The following is a 23,357-nucleotide window of genomic DNA, read 5'->3' as shown; positions in this document are numbered from 1 at the left end:
GGGAAATCTTAATGAATGTCTTTACTTGTTTTACAGTCTTCTCCCCCCCCCCCTCCCCCCCACTCCCTTCATAGGAACAGGAGTAGGCCATTCAGCCCCTCGTGCCTGCTCTGCCATTTGATAAGATCATGGCTGATCTGTGATCTAACTCCATATACCTGCCTTTAGCCCATATCCTTTAATACCTTTGGTTGCCAAAAAGCTATCAATCTCAGATTTAAATTTAGCAATTGAGCTAGTATCAATTGCCGTTTGCGGAAGAGTGTTCCAAATTTCTATCACCCTTTGTATGTAGAAATGTTTTCTAATCTCGCTCCTGAAAGATCTGGCTCTAATTTTTAGACTGTGTCCCCTACTCCTAGAATCCCCAACCAGCAGAAATAGTTTCTCTCTATCCACCCTATCTGTTCCCCTTAATATCTTATAAACTTCGATCAGATCACCCCTTAACCTTCGAAACTCTGGAGAATACAACCCCAATTTGTGTAATCTCTCCTCGTAACTTAACCCTTGAAGTCCGGGTATCATTCTAGTAAACCTACGCTGCACTCCCTCCAAGGCCAACACGTCCTTCCGAAGGTGCGGTGCCCAGAACTGCACACAGTACTCCAGGTGCGGTGCAACCAGGTTTTGTATAGCTGCAGCATAACTTCTGCCCTCTTGTACTCTAGTCCTCTAGATATAAAGGCCAGCATTCCATTAGCCTTATTGATTATTTTCTGCACCTGTTCATGACACTTCAATGATCTATGTACCTGAACCCCTAAGTCACTTTGGACATCCACTGTTTTTAACTTCTTACCATTTAGAAAGTACCCTGTTCTATCCTTTTTTGATCCAAAGTGGATGACCTCACATTTGTCACAGTTTTGCCCATTCACCTAATCTATCAATATCGCTTTGTAATTTTATGTTTTCATCTACACTGCTTACAATGCCACCAATCTTTGTGTCAATGGCAAACTTAGATATGAGACTTTCTATGCCTTCATCTAAGTCGTTAATAAATATTGTGAATAATTGAGGCCCCAAGACAGATCCCTGCGGGACTCCACTAGTCACATCCTGCCAATGTGAGTACCTACCCATTATCCCTACTCTCCGTCGCCTTTCGCTCAGCCAACTTCCTAACCAAGTCCATACTTTTCCCTCGATTCCATGGGCTTCTATCTTAGCAAACAGTCTCTTATGTGGAACCTTATCAAATGCCTTCTGGAAGTCCATATAAATAACATCCATTGACATTCCCCTGTCCACTACTTTAGTCACCTCTTCACTTTCCTCCTGAAGTTATTGACACTCACTGGAATAAAGTTGTACAGGTGCCGGACATCCTCATCCTCTCGTACCTTGTCCAACTGGCTACTGTTCACGTGAGCTTTGGCAGTGAGTGCTGGCAAACTATCCATCAGTGAAACACTTCACGTGTATTTCCTATGAGAGTCGCTTTATAGTGATTCAGAGTAGGTACCCTGGGTATTTTTCTTCCCCTTCCCTGAAGCAATTGTACTACCCCTACCATTGCCCTGGCTGAGCTCAGCTAACTCAGCATTGATCGGGATGGAAACTGAATCATATATGGATAAGAGGCATTTTTTTTTAGTAGTCTTAACAAAGTATGGAACGAAGGAATGGTAAAATAGCCTTGACCTAGATTATATATAGCCTTGTAAAGTAGTCTGCAGCTTAAGTGCAGTTACATTGTTGCTAAAGTATTTTAATTGTACAATATCCTATTATGGTGTTAAATTGAAGAAAATATACTTTTTTTGCTGCATCAAAGTAACAAAATATTGAAGTCTGATGGTTTAATGTTTGCTTTCTTTAGGCGTTGGATCAGTCACCTGGAGATCCAACATGGCTTGATGTAATAGAAAGGGACCTGCATCGCCAATTTCCTTTTCATGAGATGTTTATTGCTAGAGGAGGCCATGGGTAAGTTTATGTTTTTTGTATTGGGTCCTTTTAAAAATGTAAAGCACAATGTCAAAAGGAAGACTATTCTTACCAATAGGACACTTCAGTTTAAAAAAAAATCCTTTATAATAAAAGTTATCTGTTTACATGGGTGCTATGTGAAGCCCTGAAGCTATCCGTCTGACGTACTTCATGTAAGATATGCTGGAGTGAGATGGGGCACCTCCATTTGAACAAATAGAAGGATACAGAACTTTACAGTAAACTCCTGAATAAAGATTGTAAGAAAGAACAAGGAGGTGCTTTATGGGTGTTGGGGGTCCCTTACCCCTTAAAGATTTTGTTGTACTCTTACTTCTCACGTCTAGATAATTACACTTCTGAATCATTTTGTAAGTATCTTTTATATTTTGTGTTTCTTTAAAGCTTACTGCTTTAAGTGTCATTTGTGGCTCAGTGGTAGTACTCTCATCTGAGTCAAAAGGTTGTGGATTCAAGCCCCACTCCAGAAGTTTGAGCATATAATCCCAGCAGACACTTCAGTGCAGGACCGAGAAAGAAAGAGAGAGACTTGAATTTATATAGCGCCTTTCATGATCTCAGGATGTTCCAAAGCGCTTTACACCCAATGGAGTACTTTTGAAGTGTCTTTCTGATGAGATGTTAAATCGAAGACTCACCTGCCCTAGAGGTGGACGTAAAAGATCCCATAGCACTTCTTGAAGAGCACTGGAGCTCACTGACCAACATTTACCGTTCAAACAATATCACTTAAAAACTGATTATCTGGTTATTTATCACCTTACTGTGCAAATTGGCTGCCACATTCCCCTACATTACAGTGACGCGACTTCAAAAGTGCTTTAGGATGTCCTGAGGTTATGAAAGATGCTGTTTAAATTTTCCACTGCCTTGTGGCACACCAGTTTGGATCATTGTGCTGCCTGTAATTATAGTTGATTTGTGTCTTATTGTTCTGCTATGTACATTAATTCACCTTTCTCTCACTGGTTCAATAACTCGTCCAAGCTAGTTCTTTCAGTGTTATTGGTACTTGCTGTTCAAATATGTACACGGCAAAAAATTAGGTAGAATTTTATTAAATTGTAACTTTTTAAGAGGCATGAATGCCATCTCCATCTTAATTTAAAAATGGGAAATGTGATTGCAATGCTTAAGTTTTAGGGGAGTTCATGAGCTGCAAATGGCGAATCGCTATGTGGAACCAGGTGAAGATAATTATAAATTGAGACCTCCAAGGTAAACAACCTGAGAAGTAACTTGTGGCTCCTACTTTAATGATGACTTCATTCATGTATCCAAAAGCAAAACTGAATCTATGGATGTTCACAGGGGGGCAAGAAGAGGAGGAAAATAGCATGCTCAGGTCCAAAATTGGATCTAAATGTCAGAGCATTTCTTGTTTCTTTTTGTCTTCACAAAACTCAATTGATTCTTTCTGTCCATTTTAGGCAACAAGATCTTTATAGAGTTCTAAAAGCATACACGATATACAGGCCAGAGGAGGGGTATTGTCAGGCACAGGCTCCAATAGCTGCTGTCCTTCTAATGCACATGCCTGCTGAGGTAACTGAACAGCATATTTTCTCTCATTGTTTGAAACCAATTCGGAAAGTCTATTTGGAGAAGTTAACGTTTTGAGCGTTAAAAATGGATGCAAAATAGGGAAGCCCCATAGCAGTGTGTGTTGCAAAGAGACCAGCACTTCCGTACAGGGAGGAGGGAGGAAGGAAAAATCAGAAGTCGAGTTGATCCTCACTACTGTTGTTTGTCTTGGTCTCTGCTTGCAGAGAAACATCAGCCTTTGAGCATGTGACCTAATTGACTGGGGATGATGCCTGCTTTGTCTCTGGGAAGAGAAGTAAACTTTTAAAGAGTTGAGGAGAGAAGTGAATTTTTTAAAAAATTGTTCCTGGTTCCCCTCCTTTCCTGAAGATAGCCATTCGTGCTTGTATGAAGTTCCACAGATGGCAGCCTTCTGCTACCACATAAAAGTGGCATTGATTCCTCTGTGTGCAGCCTCGTACATGAGTGCTGGCAGAACATAGCTACAAATTTTACATTTATGTGTACTTCTGTCAGTTACATTTCAGATATCGCACACTGTTTAATGCAAAGTTCTATGTCACACTTTCACCTCATTTGCTCAAATTTCATATTCACAAAACAATAGCAAATCACAATTTAATAGCTTCACGAGTAAATCGATATCTCAACTATACTTAGGAACGACTAAACATTTTACATGAAAACAAATCAACAATCGCTAGTCTGTAAGGTCTACTCAACATAAGAATCATACCAGAGCAATTCAAGTCTCTCAAAATACTTCTTTGGACAATTATTTCATAGGTCATTTTGACCCTTCTTAGCCTGCCAACTATGGGATTAAAAAGTTTCTAACATTTCTGATAAGCATTTTAAAAATTGATCTTTTACAACACGATTGAAAGTTACCTGTAACATTCTTTTGTGCTTGTAATTATCTGCATTATGGTTTTTTTCTACTTGAAGGTCTCTCCCTCTCCCAAAAAATTTGGGCCTGCAGTTGAGTTTTCTACTCAATGCTTGCAATTCCCTGACTGCCCCAGTCTGACCATAAGCAATACTTCCCAGCATGCACCATGATTCTTTCACTGCAATCAGCAGGGTATACCTCCTCTTGCTGTAATGGGATTTCTGAGTTACTTTTTTTTTCAAAATAATTTGAAAAGTAGTTATAGAATGATTTTATTTTTATTAGTATATTTAACCTGCTGTGGAAACATGTAATTTTGGATCTTGGCTCACAATTCCAAGTCTCTGTGCATCCTGGAGCGGTTCCATCCACTTCTTTGAATCCTGAAGGCTGACCTGCAAGAGTCCAATCCAGAAGAATATTCCACAGATCGGAGCTATCTTAAATTTTTGGGGGAATTACTTTGGACAGAGAGTTTTTTCTATTTTCCCCACCAGTCTTTTTTTCCTCCCTTAGTGTGGAGTATTCTGGTTTTGGAAACCTTTAATTTCAAATTCATGTGTTTTATAAAATCCCACAATACTTGAGGATTACCACAATGTTGTTGATAGATTTCAAAATGTAAAGATAATGCCAGCAAATTCCAGCATTTTCTATTCTTGCATTTAGTGCCCTTATTTCAGTATTGCTGTTGCTCTCGGTCATGAGTCGATCTAATTGATACCCGTTTTGTTTTGTTCTGTTTCATAGCAAGCTTTTTGGTGTCTGGTTCAGATTTGTGAGAAATATCTTCCAGGATATTACAGTGCTGGATTGGTGAGTTTTTAAACCTTCTTCTGATAGGAGCTATTAACTTTTAGAAATAGTAGAAGTCAGGACTGCCAACACAGGATTACAATGTTTTTGTGTATGCACAGGGGGAACAGGTGGCAGAAGAAAACAATGATGAGAATTCTGCAGTTTTATAGTTATGCACAGTGGTGCAGACCTATTTCTATGCAACTAACTACATGTGTCTGAATACATGTGAGAAATGTAGTCGGAAGCTGCTTCATTCACTTAGCCCGTTTAGTATATTTGCTAGCCTCTCGGGATATTTTTACTATATCATGTAGAAAAACGTCAGAGTAACTATGTTGCCTTCTGGAACAATGCTACCAGGACTTTTACGACATTTGGTAGCGAGTAAGTATGTTCATTCAGTTACAAGTGCAAGACCTGCTTCCTGCCAGTCACCTCTGGTTTTAATTCACTGATAAAATGTGCTGCTTGACTGAATTCTCTGTTTCACATCATTAGAAATTGGAGCAGCACATTTCAGCTTTGGGTTCAGTTTGTATGCTCGCTCTTCTATCCCTTTCTGATTGAATTGAAATAACCCAGGAGGGTGAGTTTCCTCACTGCTTCTCCCACTCTATTGCTGGAAGTTCAGCAAACACCTCTCCCCGATTTTCACCAAATTCCTGCTATGATGCATTGTTTAAGAGAAGTGAACTTCAGCTTTGAGTGATTATTGCTGTCACCTGATTGATCAGTAATCTAGATGTCCCAGAAATTTGATAATCTATACAGGTTCTTCAAGAAAAAGTGCAGATTTTATTCACATAGCTTAAAATAAAAAGTTTATGATTTATTAGAGAATTGTATGACTAGGTAAAAAGCTTGAAAAGTGGCTTATTTTTCAGCTAATTTTTTTTAAAATTCAGACCTACATTTGAAAATCTTAAGTACATAATTCATTTAAATAGTTCAGTTAAATACATTTCATAATATTGACTCTCATACACAGGGCAGCATTTTTAAGTTGTATTTTCAAGGATATCACTGAAATGTATACACGCTTTGCTTGTTGGTTTAGCTTGGGCTCTCACCGTACCTTCCCAAAGTACCAGCTTATAGACAAAACTGCTACAGAGGACAGAATTCAACCGTTAAACTTCCACTTGCACAAACACTTGGACATTGTACATTTCTTGCCCCTTCACAAGGTTTTACTGTTCAGTTTAGACCTAGTTTCCTAAGTCTAGTTGCTAAACACAGTTGTCTTTATCTACTAATTTGGCAGCTGCTCAGTTTTGCTGTTTTCTACCATGAGGGAGCTTAATTTCCTTTCACACTCAGACAGTGCCATTCTAGCCCCTGTTGCCAAAAGTTTTCTTCCAGCTAAAGTGTATTACGTTATATATAGTAGTGGCATTGTGTAGGAATCCCTCGTGTGAATCTAATACACTGCCTGGATTGCAACAAAAGCTCTCTCAATGAACTGCCATATTTAATTGTTAAGAAATCTGCCTGGATACAAAGATTTATAAATGCAACAGATATGTACAGTATTTTACACTTGCAGTATCTAGTTACTAATTGTTTAAAAAAAAAAGTTCCAAATTGCTGCTGTTGCTCTTTGACAAGATAAGGTTTATTGGATTTTATCACTGTGCAGTGTTGAGTCACAGATTTAATGTTTATTAAGCATGCTGCCAACACTGCAAAAGGACAGTGTACATGACCTTGTGTGTTTCTGTAACTAGTATTCATCTCCTGAAGACATTGATTCTAGGTGGGGTGCAAATCCATAGGTGTTGGCAACCCTCTGGTACTTCACCCAGGTGGCTATTTTTAATGTGTGGTCAAGTGGTTTGACTATAAAGGGGGTCATATGTGATTCTGTTCACAATGCAGTTTCCAGCTGGAATTCCCCTTTCCCTGATCTTGGAGCACTGAAACCAATTGTAGCACCCCAGCTGACTTAGCATGAACTAAGGATTGAACGAGCACCTTCTGGTCTAAACAGCTATGTACTACACCGGGTGGTGGCTTTCCAGTAAACTCTGGATAACTTTAAAATATTGCTTTCAACATCTTTAATGCAGCTACTAATTACCACTAAAGTTTGTGAATCTAACAAATGTTGAGTTAGAACATCCAGATCAGGGTAAACTTGACCTGTATTGCTGACTCCTACATTACCAACACCAACCTGAGTTGAGTGCTGAATTCCAAAGATTGGTTTTTCATTTCTCAAAAACTAATCAAATCTGTGAAACCCCATCAAAGGGTACATAGTTCAAATACTGTATAAAATGGTGTCAAGCTAAACTTTTTTCAGATAGAAATGGGCATATTTTCATAACTGTATGATTTGTTCTTCAGGAAGCAATCCAGTTGGATGGGGAGATCTTTTTTGCCTTGTTGCGTAAGGTTTCACCAGTGGCACATAAGCACCTTAACAAGTACAAAATTGACCCCATCCTCTACATGACCGAGTGGTTCATGTGTGCATTTTCAAGAACCTTGCCATGGGTGTCCGTGCTGAGAATTTGGGACATGTTCTTCTGTGAAGGTACATAATCAAAACTGTTTTGTACTGTTGGCTATATTAATACCAGCATCAGCCATCTGATAATAGCTGATGCTGAGATACAAGCTCGTTGGAGACAGCCAGTAGTTCTCCAATGCAATTAATGGTCTGGCTGCTAGGAAGTGCATAATAGCAGCTTGGCTGACCTGACTTGAGAATTTTCTCATCTCATATCTCCTTCCTTATGAAGTATCGAGCTTTTGCTATGCACCTTCCCAATTGCACAGCTAGGGTTGGGAACTATCTAGGGAGTCATGAACACTTCCCCTATATCCTATCATTGAAAGGTATGGTATTGATCATCATGAAGTGCTGCTGGTGTCCTAAATTTGTGTGTGCGTGTGCCCACGTACTATGTTGCCTCATTGTTTAGGTGTTGCTGACATCACTAGTACAAGTGAAATGAGTTTGTGCTGTCTCAACCCAATTTGTAGAGAGCATAGGCCCTTGGCACTAAATTCACAGTCTCACTTGAGTCCAGCGGATTGCTGATATGGGAAATAGAAAATGTAATTATTGCAATAGGGATGCTCTTTTGAGGCTGAGCCTAAGACGCATTGGAGGGAGTGCTTTACTCTGTAATTAGCAATACTAAGAATGCTGAATGATGACACTGAGCGTACAAAACATGAAGTGTCTCATTTCTCAGCACCTACATTCCTCACTTTGATGAGCGCAATGATTATAAAATAAACTAAGATTTAAAAAAAACTGGCATAAGTGAATCTGAAGCCACACAATGATAGCAATTTCCCTGAGGTTATTTCTCGAAGCTTGTATTGGCAGACTAATTCAGACCAATCTGGATAAACTCGTGGATAAAGGGAAATCAATAAAATTTTCAGTTTTCCAGGACTTTGTACCTTATGGCATATAAAGGTATTTGAAAAAAAAATTGGAAATGACCAGAATGAGATCAATTTGATATCCTATTTTGCTCCTTATAATTCATACATTTTGAAGACCTAATTAAGTTCTTTCTGAAATTACAACAGTGTTTGCTTTGTCAGCATTCACTGACTGACTGACTATTTTAAGAATACAATCTTTCTGTTGCTGTGCTTTTTACGTTCTAGTCTGAGTCCTTGTTCAGCTGGATGAATGTTTATAAAGTTATTTCCCTTAACCATTTGAGGACTGCAGCACTTTTTTTTACATTATTTTAAAAACAAACTTTGTGGTTCTTTTACATTCTTTTCTGCATCCTCTGTGTAATATTACATTAATTTGAAATCTGCTTCAAATACTCATCATTGGTGCAAAAATTGTAAAATATCTTTTGAAAAAATGAAAGGAATAGCCAGTAGTACCAGGGTTGAAAACACAGCTGTTCCTTGTTTGGTTTAGCAGTTCCCTAGCACAATGTAGATTATGTTTGACCTTTGCAAACTTGTTCATGAAGCTGAATTTTCATTTTGTTAATGCTGTTAGTGCGGTCAATTGAAATTTGTTTTTCGATTTTTGTTCTACCCAGGTGTAAAGGTGATTTTTCGGGTTGGCCTCATTCTGTTGAAGTATACTCTTGGCTCATCGGACAAACTGAAGAAATGTCAGGGCCAATACGAGACCATGGAAAAACTTCGCAGCATTGATCCCAGATATATGCAAGAAGGCTTTCTCGTGCGAGAGGTAAGAATCCAGTCAAAATTTACTGCCTTTCCATCTGAATGTAAGGATATTACGGAGATCTTGGTGATGGAGAGGATATGTGGTCAGAAGCTCAGTTCAGTCAAATAGACGCCAATGTTGCGAACAGTCTGGTTCAGCCTCAGACAGCGGCCAGGGAGGTAGCGAGGGAACGAAGTTTGTGGCGGGGCTGAAGACAATGGCTTCGGTTTTCCCAATATTTAATTGGAGGAAATTTCTGCTCGTCCAATGTTGGACAAGCAGCATGACAAATCAGAGGCAGTGGAGGCGTTGAGAGAGGTGGTGATAAGATAGAGCTGGGTATCGTCGCGTACATGTGGCATCTGGTGTGTTTTTGGAATATGTCGCCAAGGGGAAGCATGTAGATAAGAAATAGGGGACCAAGGATACATCCTTGGGAGACTCCAGAGGTACCGGTGCGGGAAGAGAAGCCATTACAGGAGATATTCTCTAGCTGCGACTGGATAGATAAAAATGGATATTACCAGGGAAACTTCAATTCTTTGCTACGATTTTACTATGTTTGCTTTTACACTAGAAGCAATTGTTGAGAAAGTTCAGACTTTTTATTGACTTTTGCAATTAACCAAAAGAAATGCCTTGACTAATTACAAAAATCGAAGTAAACCTAAACATCTGATGCATTTGTAGGGAAAATGCACTTTTTAACTGAACTTTGACGCAGTTAGACAAGGCAAGATTAGTTGTTCTGAGTGCTTCTCCCAATAAATTTCTGGACTGAGCCTGTACCTAATGTTGCACATTACTTCAGAACAATGTGGTTCCTATTTGCAGAGTTTTCACTTCCACAAATCACGTAACCAGCTTAAAAGCATTTTGTAATTAGTGTCCTTTGTGCACTCACTTGGTTGGGTTATCTGTTTTCCTGTGCTGTAGCCGAAACGTATCTGTAATGTGGTGTAATGTCTTCATTCTACTTGAGTGGTTTATTTTATACATTTCAGCAGTGCTGTTAATACCTGAGAATTAACAGTGCATTAAGCTATCTTGAAAACTAGGTTTTGTACTTTATGCTTCTGAAGGGCCAAGGGATGTTTTTTCTATGTTAAAGGCGCTATATAAATGCAAGCTGCTGTTGTGTCACTTTGTTTTGAGGGTTGATGGTGGTAGAAGACAAGAAGTTTAAAGACTTCCTGCAATGAACAGTATTACAACATCTTGTATATTTCAGTGGTTCATAAATATTCCTTGTGTAATCACAGAAAAGAAAATGTTTTTATTAGCTTTATGCAAAAGAGAAGTACTTGCTGTGTTAGGCTCTTTCGGAAAGAGCTGGAGGCAATGTCTTTGCTAAAAGTATTATTTTGACTAAAAAGCAAACTGACCACAGGGTAGTATTTCAGCTGACCCACAGATAACTATTTTGGATTTAGTTGCCAGTTAGCCATGGTGAACGAGTAGCAAGTAATGAATGAAATTGTGACCATCAGAATTTGGTTTGACCTAAATTTATGTTTTAACGCACTACTGGATAATTTCCATAAGTTAAGAATTTGTTTACACAGATGTCATGTCTAACTGGGTTACGGTTTAGCATTTGTCAGCTCATAATACAATTGCACATGTATATTTTTTAAACGTTGACGAATAGTGCAAATGCTGTTCACAGCATGATTCAAAGCAGCTTAATGGGATTAAAATCTTCATTCCATGAACTATATAGTTACAGTATCAGATTTAAATAGTAAAAATCAGTAACCTGATTTAACCAGGATTGTAATGATTGATTGATTTAAAAATTGTTTCAGTTGAATTTGAAAAACTTTTGAGGATTACAATAGAATATCCAAATCAAAATAAGGTTACAAAATTGAGGTCTGTTTAATGAGGGCGAATACTAATCAATTGAGATTAAATCCACAAATATATTTCTATTTTAACAGTTGAATTTTTACTTGCTGGTGTTTTGTACATGTTTTAACTCTTGCTAAATAGTACAGTTGATGTCAAAACTTAAAAGCTCCTGGGACATTCAGTCTTCAAAAGGTTGACTTCTTGCGACGTCATCCTGCATGGGCTTGCACTTTACAGTATGCATGTTAACCTAGTCGCTTAAATAGAAGGCTTTTATTAACATGGCAGTCGACATATATACTGGTTGGTTGTGGCTGAAACACACCCTTAAAAAATATCTTGGCCTCATGTCTTTAATATAAAAGTGCCCCCTAGCTGTTAGTTACTAGGAGTGTGTCCCAAAGCAGTGATGCATCAATGAATTTGTTCAGATGTCCATGGCTGAGAGTGAAAGTTCTAGTTATTTTTGAAGCTTAAATTGTTGAAAACTTTTCCTAGACTTTAATAAGCAGGTCAGAGTACTTTTTGTTAAATATTTTCCCTCATTTTAGATAAAATGGCATACTCTCAAGCATTTTGATTTTGTAAAAAAATGTTACTTTCATTATGAAAAAGCTGTAACTATGATATACTGAAGTCATGTCAGTTTTGTTCAGGAATGCATGGTAAACATGTAAAACAAGTTTATGTACAACATTCCAAAAAGCAATGTCTATTTATGAAATCTATTCACCATGGGCACACCCAGTACAGACATGGTAGAAACCATGGTCATAGATGAAACTCGTATTTCCATCTACTGAGGAAACAAATCAGGCTACTGAACAATAAGTATGGGTGACACCAAGCCACATCCTCAAATTAAAATAAGGGGTGGGGTGAGGCCATGACAAATTTGTAAGACCTGACAAAAAAAAATGAAAATTGAACAGTAAAAATCTGCAAATACTGGAAATCTTAAACAGAGAAAAAAACTGGAAACACACAACAGGTCGGTCAGTATCTGTGTGTGAACAGACACTCAACATTTTGCATTCGTGCTCCTCTTTAGAACCGAAAAATGAGAGACAAACAAGTAGAAAAAAAATGAGAGGTGTATGGAAAAAGAGAGACAGAGAAGTGTACGTGAAATGATTGTTGGATAATGTAACAGATCATCTTAGATACTCGATGGAAAGAATCAAGGAAGAAATGAAAGAAACAAAGGATGTGTGAATAGCCAGGTGGTGGAGGACTTAAGGAAAAGGCATAAAAATGAGAAAGCTGGAAAACATAGAAAACCTGGAGGTCAGGTTTGAAACAAAAACAAAAAATCGAAGTTCAGGAGATCTACCAACTCCGAAAGGGGAAAGAACAGGTCAATAGTGAGGGGCAAAGCTACCCCTCCCCCATCCCAGCAGCAGCTTTAACTTTATTTGATTGTTTTGATCTGGAAGTTTAAAAGCCATTTGATCACAGTTACTAGCCCTTTACGAATGTATAGTGGTCAATAAATCTGTTACCCAATTTACCACGGTTAGTGAGTGAATTTGTTGCAATTATAAAACTCATTCCATCAAACAGTAGGTCCAATACGCTGTGCAACAGACTAAGGAAGTAAGTTCACACTCACCCACATTTACCACATCAGTATTTCCACAATTGTGCCCTATCCGTGTATTTTGACAGACTCCCTGCCAGCCCTGGATGCCCAAGAGAGGCAGCTACGGTGGTTCATGAGAATTATGGGATCTAGACATTGTAGGTGTATGGAAGGATTTCACCTTTTACTTAAACTTACACAAGTCCAACTCCAGACTTGATTACTTTTTGAAACAATCCCATCTGGCCTGGGTGTAGAGTTGTACCACTGATGCTGTTGCCATCTTCAACCAGGCACCTATCATTATTCAGCTAATGTTAGACAAACTACTCCCTCATCCATGATATTGTAGACTCAACTCCTCCCTTCTTGGAGACCCTGAATTTTAAAGACTCCGTTCGCACTTAACTTACCCAGTTTATTTATAAGATTGAGAGCCCCAACATCACCCTAACAGTGCAAAAGCTTATGAGGTCTTACTAAGTCCTTGCAGGGGAGGGGGGGGGGTGGGGGAACACAATGGCATAAGCTACATGCAGAACTTGCAAGAGGCTTCAAACTTCAAGGAATCTGGACAAAGTGGGTGAACTAGAAACCCAGCATAAAAGGTTTGGCATGGCCAGCGCTGAATGGGCCCTCATCCAGGCCAGTGGTGAGCTAAACGGCCTATTGTTGTGGGTGTTGAATGGATGCTCTGATTTGCCAAAGCCAAATAGTTTGAGCAGGGGGACAAGCCAGCAAAATCTCTAGTATATGTCTTGTGCAAACAAACACAGAATAGAACTATGATGTCAAACCTCCAGTGACCTCACTGAGATAAACAAAAAGTTTGCCAGTTACTGTCTCTCTTTACATCTGAGGTACAGACCACTCAGCAAGAAGCAGAGTGGTTGTTAGCTGACTTCCCATTTCCTCACCACCAATGAAATTTCACAAGCATTAGATGCTCCGATTTCTGCTTGAAAAAACCAGCATCCTGTTCCAGGGCTGGATGATATATCTGCTGAGTTCTACAAAGTGCTCTTCTCTGACCTGATTCCTATGATGACAACACAATATTATTTCACCAAATACTAGAGATGTAAACCCTTCATTCAAATTGGTCACAGTCACTTTCATGCATAAAAAAAGTCGAGGACCCCAATGCCTGTGCAGCATATCTCTCCTCAATTGCGATCATAAAGCACTGGCCAAGATCCTGATTTCTAGTTTGGCCTGAATTGTCTCCAGTCTAATACACTCAGACAAAACCAGTTTAATTAAAGAATGCCTCTCTGCAGACAACACCAGAGGACTGGTTCAATATTGCACAAATTTAGAAAATTCCACCCAAACCACACAGATTAGGGCACATTCATGCACGCATTCTAGTTCTGCCACAGATCTTCTGGCCGCAGTAAGATGCATCCTCTGATGTGGCACAATCTAAGAAAAGTGGCCTAAGCGCGCACAACATCTGCCAGTCAGAGCCAACTTCCCAGACTCCCACAAACGGGGCTACTTGTTGAGACAGTTCCCACAATGCACAATGTCGACGCGGACACATTGCTGTTGTGATGTATTGCAACACTTCATTCTTCTCCCCGGAAGCCCCTAATACCCTCTGACTCAGGCCCAGTCATCAAGCATCCCTCACCCTAATGTATATAATTGTGTAACTACATATGACTCACACTGCAGTTACTTGTACTCTAGCACATATTCTGTACACAATCAGGTCCTAATGGTATGTAAACTTGTACCAAATAGAGGTAAGGTTCATGCCTATGATTCCCTACAGTGCTTTCCTGATCTTGAATGTGCTATCAATGAACTAGGCAGAGGCCACATGCTCTCCCTGTGGAAGAAGGAAAGAGGGAGATTCTGTGTTGGTCCAAAAACACTCTCTTCCTCTGAGGAGAAGTGAGAAGCTCAAAATAAAGGTTGCACACTTCATCTAGGGCAGAAGTTCATAGCATCATAATACAGTACAGCATAGGATGAGGCCATTCGGCGCATCGTACCTGTGCCAGCTCTTTGGAAGAGCTATCCAATTAGTCCCATTCCCCTGCTCTTTCCCTATTGCCCTGTAAATGTATCCCCTTCAAGTATTTCAGTTTCCCGTTTGAAAGCTACTATTGAATCTGCTTCCACCGCTTTTCAGGCAGTGCATTCCAGATCATTACAACTCGCTGCGCTTAAAAAAAAAAGAAGTTCCCTCATATCGCCTCTGGCTCTTTTGCCGATCACCTTAAATCTGTGTCCTCTGGTTACTGACCCTTCTGCCACTGGAAACAGTTTCTCCTTATTTACTCTATCAAAAACGTTCATGATTTTGAACACCTCTAGCAAATCTCCCCATAACTTTTGAGAACAGCCCCAGGTTCTCCAGTCTCCACATAACTGAAGTCCCTCATCCTTGGTACCATTCTAGTAAATCTCTTCTGTAAGGCTTTAACTTCCTTCCTAAAGTATGATGCCCAGAATTGAACACAATACTCCAGCTAAGGCCTAACCATTATTTTATAAAGGTTTAGCATAACTCCCTTGGCTTTGTATTCTATGCCTCTGTTAATAAAGCTCAGGATCCCATATGCTTTTTTAACAGCCTTCTCATTGAAACATATAAGATTCTAAGAGGGCTTGACTAGGTAGATGCTGAGAGGATGTTTCCTGTGGCTGGAGAGTAGAACTAGGGGACGTAGTCTCAGGATAAGGGGTCAGATATTTAGGACTGAGATGAGGAGGAATTTATTCAATGAGGGTCGTGAGAATTTGGTATTCTCTACCCCAGAGGGCTGTGGACGCTCAGTCGTTAAGCATATTCAGGACTGAGATTGATTAGATTTTGGACTGTAAGGGAATCAAAGGATATGGAGATTGGGCGGGAAAGTGGAGTTGAGGTTAATGATCAGCCATTATCTGATTGAATGGTGGAGCAGGCTCGAGGGGCCGTATGACCTACACCTGCTCCTATTTCTCGTTCTCAACTTGTCCTGCCACCTTCAAAGATTTGTGTACATGCACCCTTAGGGGTCTCTGTTCCTGCACTCCCTTTTTGTTTATATTGTCTCTCCTCATTCTTCATACCAAAATGTATTAATTCACACTTTGCATTAAATTTCACCAGTCTGTCCATGCCCTCCTGAAGCCTGTTACTATCCTCCACATTTTTCAATGCATTTCCGAGTTTCGTGTCATCTGCAAACTTTGAAATTGTACTCTATATACCCAAGTCCAGGTCATAAATATATATCAAAAAGAGCAGTGGCTCTAATACTGATCCCTGGGACCACCACTGTACTTCCCTCCAGTCTGAAAAACCATTCACCACTACTCTCTGCTTTCTGTCCCCTATCCAATTTTGTATCCACGCTGCCACTGTCCCTTTAATCCCATGGGCTTTAATTTTGCTAATGAGTCTATTATGTGGTACTTTATCAAATGCTTTTTGAAAGTCCATATACACATCAACCGCACTACCCATATCAACCTTCATCAAAAAGCTCAATCAGGTTAGTCAAACACTATTTTCCCTTAACAAATCTGTGCTGACTTTCATTTACTAGCCCATACTTTTCCAAGTGCCAATTAATTTTGTCCGAGTATTGTCTCAAAGTTCACCACCGACATTAGGCTGACTAGCCTGTAATTGCCGGATTTATCACTCTCCCCCTTTTTTGAACAAGAGTGTAACATTTGCAATCCTCCAATCCTCTATGTCCCCCTGAAGCCTGTTACTATCCTCCACATTGTTTATTACATTTCCGAGTTTCGTGTCATCTGCAGACTTTGAAATTGTACACTCTATACCCAAGTCCAAGTCATTAATGTATATCAAAAAGAGCAGTGGTCCTAATACTGATCCCTGGGAATACCACTGTATACTTCCTGGAAGGACAATTGAGCCAAAAGTTTGAGAAGGTCTGTGGATTAGGAGAAGGAAATTAGGGGAAGATTTGGTTCCAAATTTACCAATGTGCCCTACAGGATTAGTCTGAGTTATTTTGGTGCCATTATAACTAGGTGGAGATATTTCTATTCAGACCAGGATGCAAAAGTTATCCTGACAGCATTTCTTCAACAAGGGGTCAAAATGGTATTTGGAAGAGCATTTTAGGAGAGCATTTATTAGGTGGGGTAGGCAAAGTTGACACGCTGGCAGGCAAGTATACACAAACCCATGGTAAGTCATTGTAGGTCACATCGACGCCATCATGGAAGAGATTGATGCTAACTTTTTTTAACGTTTGTGTCTGCCTGCACTTTCATCTGAGGGGATGTTATGTGTACTGCCTAATCATGCAAGCTCACACAGAATAGCACAAAGAAGCCAGACGTTTTAACCTTCAAAAATCAATTTACTGTGCTGCCAGACCAGATTTGTTCCCAGTATTACTATCTGAAAAAGTTTAAGGAAATGTATGTTGAAGATAGGTTTGTGCCCATGTATTATCAGTTGGTTGGCTTTGATTCAAACTAAAGCTTTTTTGTGCGTTCATGAAATAGTTTATCCCACAAACTGCTTCACTTGTGGACAAAATTGGATCAATTTTCAATTCAGGATAATTGAGGATATTCAGGGACTGTTGGGACTTCCTCAAGAGATTGACACACAACTCCCCTTCATGTTGTTAACGCATCTGGTGATGCTGATGGATTCCTAGATTGAACTCTTAGGACATCAGCTTTAAAATACCCAAGCTTCAGGCAGTTAGATGGGTACTGTCCCTGCCAAAGAATACATTGAGAATCCAGTAATGCTACTGCAGCAGAATTATAGCAAAAGCTTAACTTGAACTGATGTCTGAGGCAATCTGTACATATGGCCTTTCCATCTTCGGCTGCTAGCCCAGACACTGTTATAACTGAAACCAGGAACAATACAAATGTGTTTGATTCTCAGGAGCAATATTCTGGTAGATCCCTAGCTAGAAAAACTTCAGTCATCAACCAAAGATTTGTTGACAAAATAGGGAGGAGATGCATCTGTGAAAGATGGATGCAGTGGTTGTAGTCCAACTCCTCCACCCCCCTGCAATGGCGAATGTAGCAATAGGTTTACAAATCTGCACTAATACTTGGTGCATGGTCAGAGAGTCCTCTATATAAGCACCACAGTGGCAGAGCAAAACTTAAAGACAAAAATTATAAAATCGTTCTTCTGTACAATGATGTACTGGTTCCGAAGGCACAGTTCCTGATAGCTCAACTTTTGTCAGGTAGGAAAGTGCAAGAATTTTCAGTCTGTGCTGATTTAACTAATTTTGGGAGGGTGGTGGCAAGGACCCTACAATTGGCACTAGTGCCCCTTGGTTAGGAAGTGGGAAGATTGGTCAGGGTTCCCATTCCTGATCACTGTTCAGTGACACCTGCTGGAAGTATGCTTGTGTGCACGTTGGGTGAGGGCAGGATCAGGTTTTGCTGTGATGTCCCCCATGTTAAAATAGCCTGCTGTTACTATCAGGTCTTTTACATTAAAATAGCTACTTGGGTGAACACCACTTGGGGATGGTGAGTACCTTGGCACTGTGTCCCAGCAAGGAGCCAATGCTTTAAGAGGAGGAGAAAAGTTAAAATGCAAGGGGAAAAACTCCTGAACAAACGAGTAATTTATCTCTGCAGTTGGACACTCTTGCAGAAGGTAGCAGACTGGTGTATCAGACCATTCCTAATTACACACAGCGGGTTTTGAAATTTTATTTTTTTAATTTCACTACAGGAGTTAGCCTGTTCTTTGCAGCTTCCCTTCTTTCTCTTTCAACCCTCCTGTCCACCTCTCCTGAAAGTATCTTATTACTCCTTAAAGTTGGGAAGAGGAAGACAAGGATCTAGTTTGATCCTACACAAACATTGGTTCCCTGATCTATTCTTGCTACAGACTTGACCACTCCTCCTCACCCAAATCCCTTGATGAAGAGCCTGATGACACTATCTTGGCTCATGTATGAAAATGACCAATTAGATGAGATATCAGAGGGTGGCCAACCGCTGTGGAACTATACCGTGACACAGATCCATCTATGTTTTCAGGGGGTGGGGGAGAACAAGAGTGAACTTTTATAGGAAATCTATATCTTTAAGGATTTGCATCAATAGATGTTGCATTCCCTGCATTTGCCTAAGCAAGCATAATTCGCTGGAGGATTTTCCTCAGTTGAACCCAACATAATTTTTTTCCCTTAATGTATGCTGTAATAGAAAAACTTTTTTCAAATCTTGACAGCAAAGGCTGGATTATGCAATGGAAACTGGAACTCACTCGGTTGAAAAGAAATAAAATCATTAGGAACTTCCCCTTGTGTTTTCCTTTTTGAATCATTTGACCATAGCTTGTGGAAACTTTGGCCGAGAAATTGGTTTCTTGCCGGAAACCGTGCAAAGTGGGCAGCACGCCTGGAATGTATGCCTGAAGACACTCTCCAAATCGAGTCTCATTTCTATAAAAGCGGTGAGCTGCGCGCCGATCAGCATCCCATGCAGCTCGCGGTCGGGGCCTTCTCAAAATTGTTCGGTTCGGGTACAGTGTAGGTAGGTCCTGGTGGGGGCGGGTGCGAGCCTGGATCGGTAGTGGCCCCACAGTATTGTTGTGGAGCTCCTCCTGGCTCCAAATTAAGGTAAGATTAAAAAAAAATGTACTTTTTCATTGGAGGCCTCATTTAAGGACTGTTGACTAGGCTGCAGTGGACTGAAAAAACTGAGTGGAGCATGTTGCGTCGTATGCTGCGTCCAGTTTCTGCTGAATTTGGAAGTGAAGTCCTAAAACGGGTGTTAGGACCCTTATTAACATTTTTAAGAGGTCTGCGGCCTATTTCAGGTGGGCACTCAGGACACTCTGAAGTTGCCAGCTTCCAATTTGACAGCTGCTGCACTTCCAGGGGGCAGTGGGTTATCGCCAGCCGACATTCATACCCCAAATACTTATTCAGCGCCCAGAAATCAGGAGTGGCGCAGGCCAATTTCTCCCCCTTTGTCTTTTTAAAAAAAAAAATTAGAGTATTTTTCCCTTTCATTTCTGGTGAATCCATTGTGGCCTCATTGTGCTATTATTTTGATGAGTCTGCATTAAATCTTTCCAACACTGAGGTCACAACATAAGTAGCTTTTGAAAGCTTATCAGACTAGAGAGCTACAGTAATAGATTTATCCTCATGAATTTGCACCATAATTGTCTGTCTGCTCAAGCACCTTTTGTGGCATAAAAAGTAGTTTAGGAGGTTTAATGTTACTTCAACATAAATGTTGTCCATATTACCTACTTATTTGTATAGCAGCTATTGCATTGTCGTCTTACCCTGCTCATAACCTTTATCCAGTACACAGTATAGTAACATGGAAATGTCTGGAGCCTGTGCTGTAATACTGGCTACTTCCCAGCACATACCACAGCCATCTGGAGCTTTTAATGGAAATGTAAGATGTGGTTGGGGAAAAAAATGACCAACACTGTAGGAGATGGAACACTTCATGAAACAGCATAGCTTTTGCTAGTAACTTGTCTCCACTCTTTGTTCCTCTTACTTCATATGGTTTGTATTCTAAAATCCTTAAGGTTTTTGGGTTATATTTGCCTTCATGCATTGAGGAGTGGTGGTAGACTCTTTAAAAACTAGATTTTGCACATTTGTGCTGCCCCTTGCTGGGCATATTTACAGGACCCCTCCATGCTGTCTTTCCTTCCATGCCACACATTTTCCCTTCTGCTTGCCTGGTAGTTGTGGTGATCTAGACCCATAGAATTGTTGCTGTATGATCTGCAGATAAAAATTACTTAAAATAGGGAGAGTTATTCTAGGATTCTAATACTAAATGCTGTAGCGCAATTTGACCTTGTAAATGCAGCATTTTCTGGCTTATGAAAATTATTGTAACTTTAGACGGCTTGTTCAACAAAAATACTTCGGGGAAGGAAGAGTTTGATTTATGTATGCACTCTGGATGGTGAGTATGAACAGAAACCACCAAGGTTAGGACTCACAAAAAGCACTTGAGAAAAATTTAGTGGCTTTTAGTACATTGTACTTATTTCACTAAAAATGCTGATGCACAATCAGTTGTCACATGTCAATTCAAAAAAAACAATGGGTGTACTAATATACCTTTACTGTTTTTTTTTAAACAGATATGCGAACTTCCTATCACAGAAAGGGAGGTCGAAAAAGAACATCTAATTCAGTTAAAGAAATGGAAGGACACGCACGGTGACCTCAAGTACCAGCCTCCTCCTAGATTGCATGGTGCTAAAGCCATCAATGAGGCTGAGCCTCATTCTCATAAAACCTTGGTGCAGATGCCCTCCATAGTGGTACACTCCCCAACTGTCTCCCCATCTTCTGATTCTGGCAGCAATTCAAAGAAAAAGGATAATAAAAATGCAAAAGAACAAAAGAAAGAGAAGAAAAAGCAGGGAAAAGGAGAACCAATAGCAAATGGATCTGCCCCTGATGAGGCCAAAAGAATTTTAAAAAGTGAACATGTTATCCAACCTGTAGATATTGCAGAAGAGCTAAATCAATCAATGCTAAAAAAGGACACTCAATTGCAGCAGTCTGAACAGAGTCTCAGTTCAGAAGGAACTGAACAGGACACATACTTATGAAATGAATCATTCCAGCACCCGGAGAATGCCTCATTCGACATTTAAATCATTCCATAAGGGAACTGACTTTTGGATGGCAAGGTTGAGCCCTTGATATCGTATGTTTATACTTAATGTCGTTGACAAGGTATGGTGACCCTTTTATGGCTTAAGACAGCATCTTTAAATATGAGGAGTCAGTAAAAACTTAAGCATCAAATTTTGTTTCTGCTCCGTTTCTGCTACTTGATTTGTGTGGTTAAACAATTCGAAGAACTGGCCCAAACCAGGAACATGCTTAATTTACCAACTAGTGAAACTATGAAGAATCCGCTAAATCTATTCCCCTTTATTGGGTTTTTGTTTAACTCTTAAAACTCTAATAGAATGAATTGTTAGCTGAATCAGCGGAGTACATGTTTTTTTAGGGGAAAATGTAAATACCTTTACAATATTTTTCCAGTCAGCAATGTCTTGTATGGAGTTTCTGTAGTTTTTGTAAAGAATTCCTCTTGGTTCTCGTTCCAAGTTAAAATGATATTTATAGGACTTTTTTCCTTGATTATTCTTTGGTGAGATACTGCTCTGCTCCCATTTCCATTTTGAAGTAACAGTGAATTCCAGTAGCAAGGAAGAGACTTATCGAGCTTTTGTTCAGATTAACTTTGACACAGATATTAATTACAATTATTTGAATTAATTTAACTATGTGTGCATGTTGGTTGGGGGGGTGGGTGGAGAAAGAAAATACCTTTTTGTCTTTTCATGAAGTCAAACTGGGTTTCTGGCTAGGGACAGAGGATATGCTGCACTAAGTTTGTGAGATTAAAATACTCCACATGCCTATTCATTTATTTGTAAAATATCTACTATGTATAGATAAAATGTAGGTGAGCAGAAGAAAGTTTGGGTATAAATATGCCACTTTAATAAATGTTTTCCATACAATGTTGAGTGCCACGTATTCAGTAGTGAACAGGATAGTTAACCACGATACCGTACAAAAAAAACTGATGTATTTTCTAATGGAACTTTCTAGCACTTTTTCCTTAATTTTGAGGAATGTAAATTTAAGAAGCTGGTTTACAAGAGGTTTTTATGAATCCTGTTGATAAACCGACTACAAACCAGAGTATGGGTGTTTGCTGCTCTTGTATAATCCAGCTATTTTTCTACATAATTACCAATGCACAATGGATTTGCAGCAGTTGTTAAAGTATTTAAGTGCTATTGTAAACCTACTTGGGTCAAACAACATTTTCTCTCCTTTCCTATATGTAGAATATAAGAACACAATACTATATAATGCCTAATTTTCTAGTGTTTTATTGCTTTACATTCCTTGAGACCATTAAAACCACCAAATATAGTGATGTGGAAACAAGGTTAAACTGTCTGGCCTAGCGTTAAATCAATATACTTTGCTGTATTTGAAGAATCATTAAACTACTTGTGTCAGTTTGTTTTATTATATGCAATCTACCATGAAAATACTTGGAGCTTATTGAATATTGTCTAATTCTATGTGGCCGTGTAATATGAGCACCACAAGCATAACATAACTTAATTAGTTTCTGTGCTTACCTACAAACTGCTACATGCATTAATAAGTTCATCTAAGCTACACAGCTTTATTTTATCTTGCTGATACCATGGATTCATAATGAGGTCAATAAAATATTCTCAAAACCATTTTTTTGTTCAGTTTTCTTTTCTCCAGGATGCTAGCCTCAGTGAATTAGTGAACTTGGGGACAATTGGAGTCAAGCCTGCTGTAGTTCTGTTTTTATGCATTTGTAACACAGTTGTAACACCCAGCATCTAAAAATTTAGGTTTGAAGCAGCTCTTTTTTCCTGTGGTGTAAAAATGATACATTGCTGTTACCCATAGCAATCACATTCAGCAAATTCCAAAATGTACTTCAGCAGACTAATGTTTTGTGCCCTGTGCTAAGTTAGTCTTTGCTACGTTGCTATAGCTTGATCCTTGCTATGTGTTATA

General features: G+C 39.5%; 1 protein-coding gene across 2 annotated transcripts in view; it reads left to right on the top strand.

Moving 5' to 3' along the window:
• The window catches only part of tbc1d10ab (TBC1 domain family, member 10Ab), a 62,946-nt gene extending 39,899 nt beyond the window's left edge, over positions 1-23,047 (top strand). Inside the window, exons 4-10 of one of the 2 annotated variants that reach the window (XR_010967208.1) lie at positions 1,829-1,935; positions 3,390-3,504; positions 5,147-5,212; positions 7,547-7,736; positions 9,229-9,383; positions 20,900-22,447; positions 22,489-23,047. Coding sequence is in view for 1 of the 2 variants with exons in the window: in XM_068005872.1 (XP_067861973.1) it covers positions 1,829-1,935; positions 3,390-3,504; positions 5,147-5,212; positions 7,547-7,736; positions 9,229-9,383; positions 20,900-21,376 (1,110 nt within the window). In the remaining variant the exon portion in view is untranslated. Of the gene's footprint in view, positions 1-1,828; positions 1,936-3,389; positions 3,505-5,146; positions 5,213-7,546; positions 7,737-9,228; positions 9,384-20,899 lie in introns of both variants that reach the window. The other variant, XM_068005872.1, reaches the window with a different exon arrangement.
• Positions 23,048-23,357: the final 310 nt, after the last annotated feature.

The sequence above is a fragment of the Heptranchias perlo genome, chromosome 25, assembly GCF_035084215.1.
Source record: "Heptranchias perlo isolate sHepPer1 chromosome 25, sHepPer1.hap1, whole genome shotgun sequence".
NCBI classification, from domain to species: Eukaryota; Metazoa; Chordata; class Chondrichthyes; order Hexanchiformes; family Hexanchidae; genus Heptranchias; species Heptranchias perlo.
This window is presented reverse-complemented; position numbering and strand designations above follow the sequence as displayed.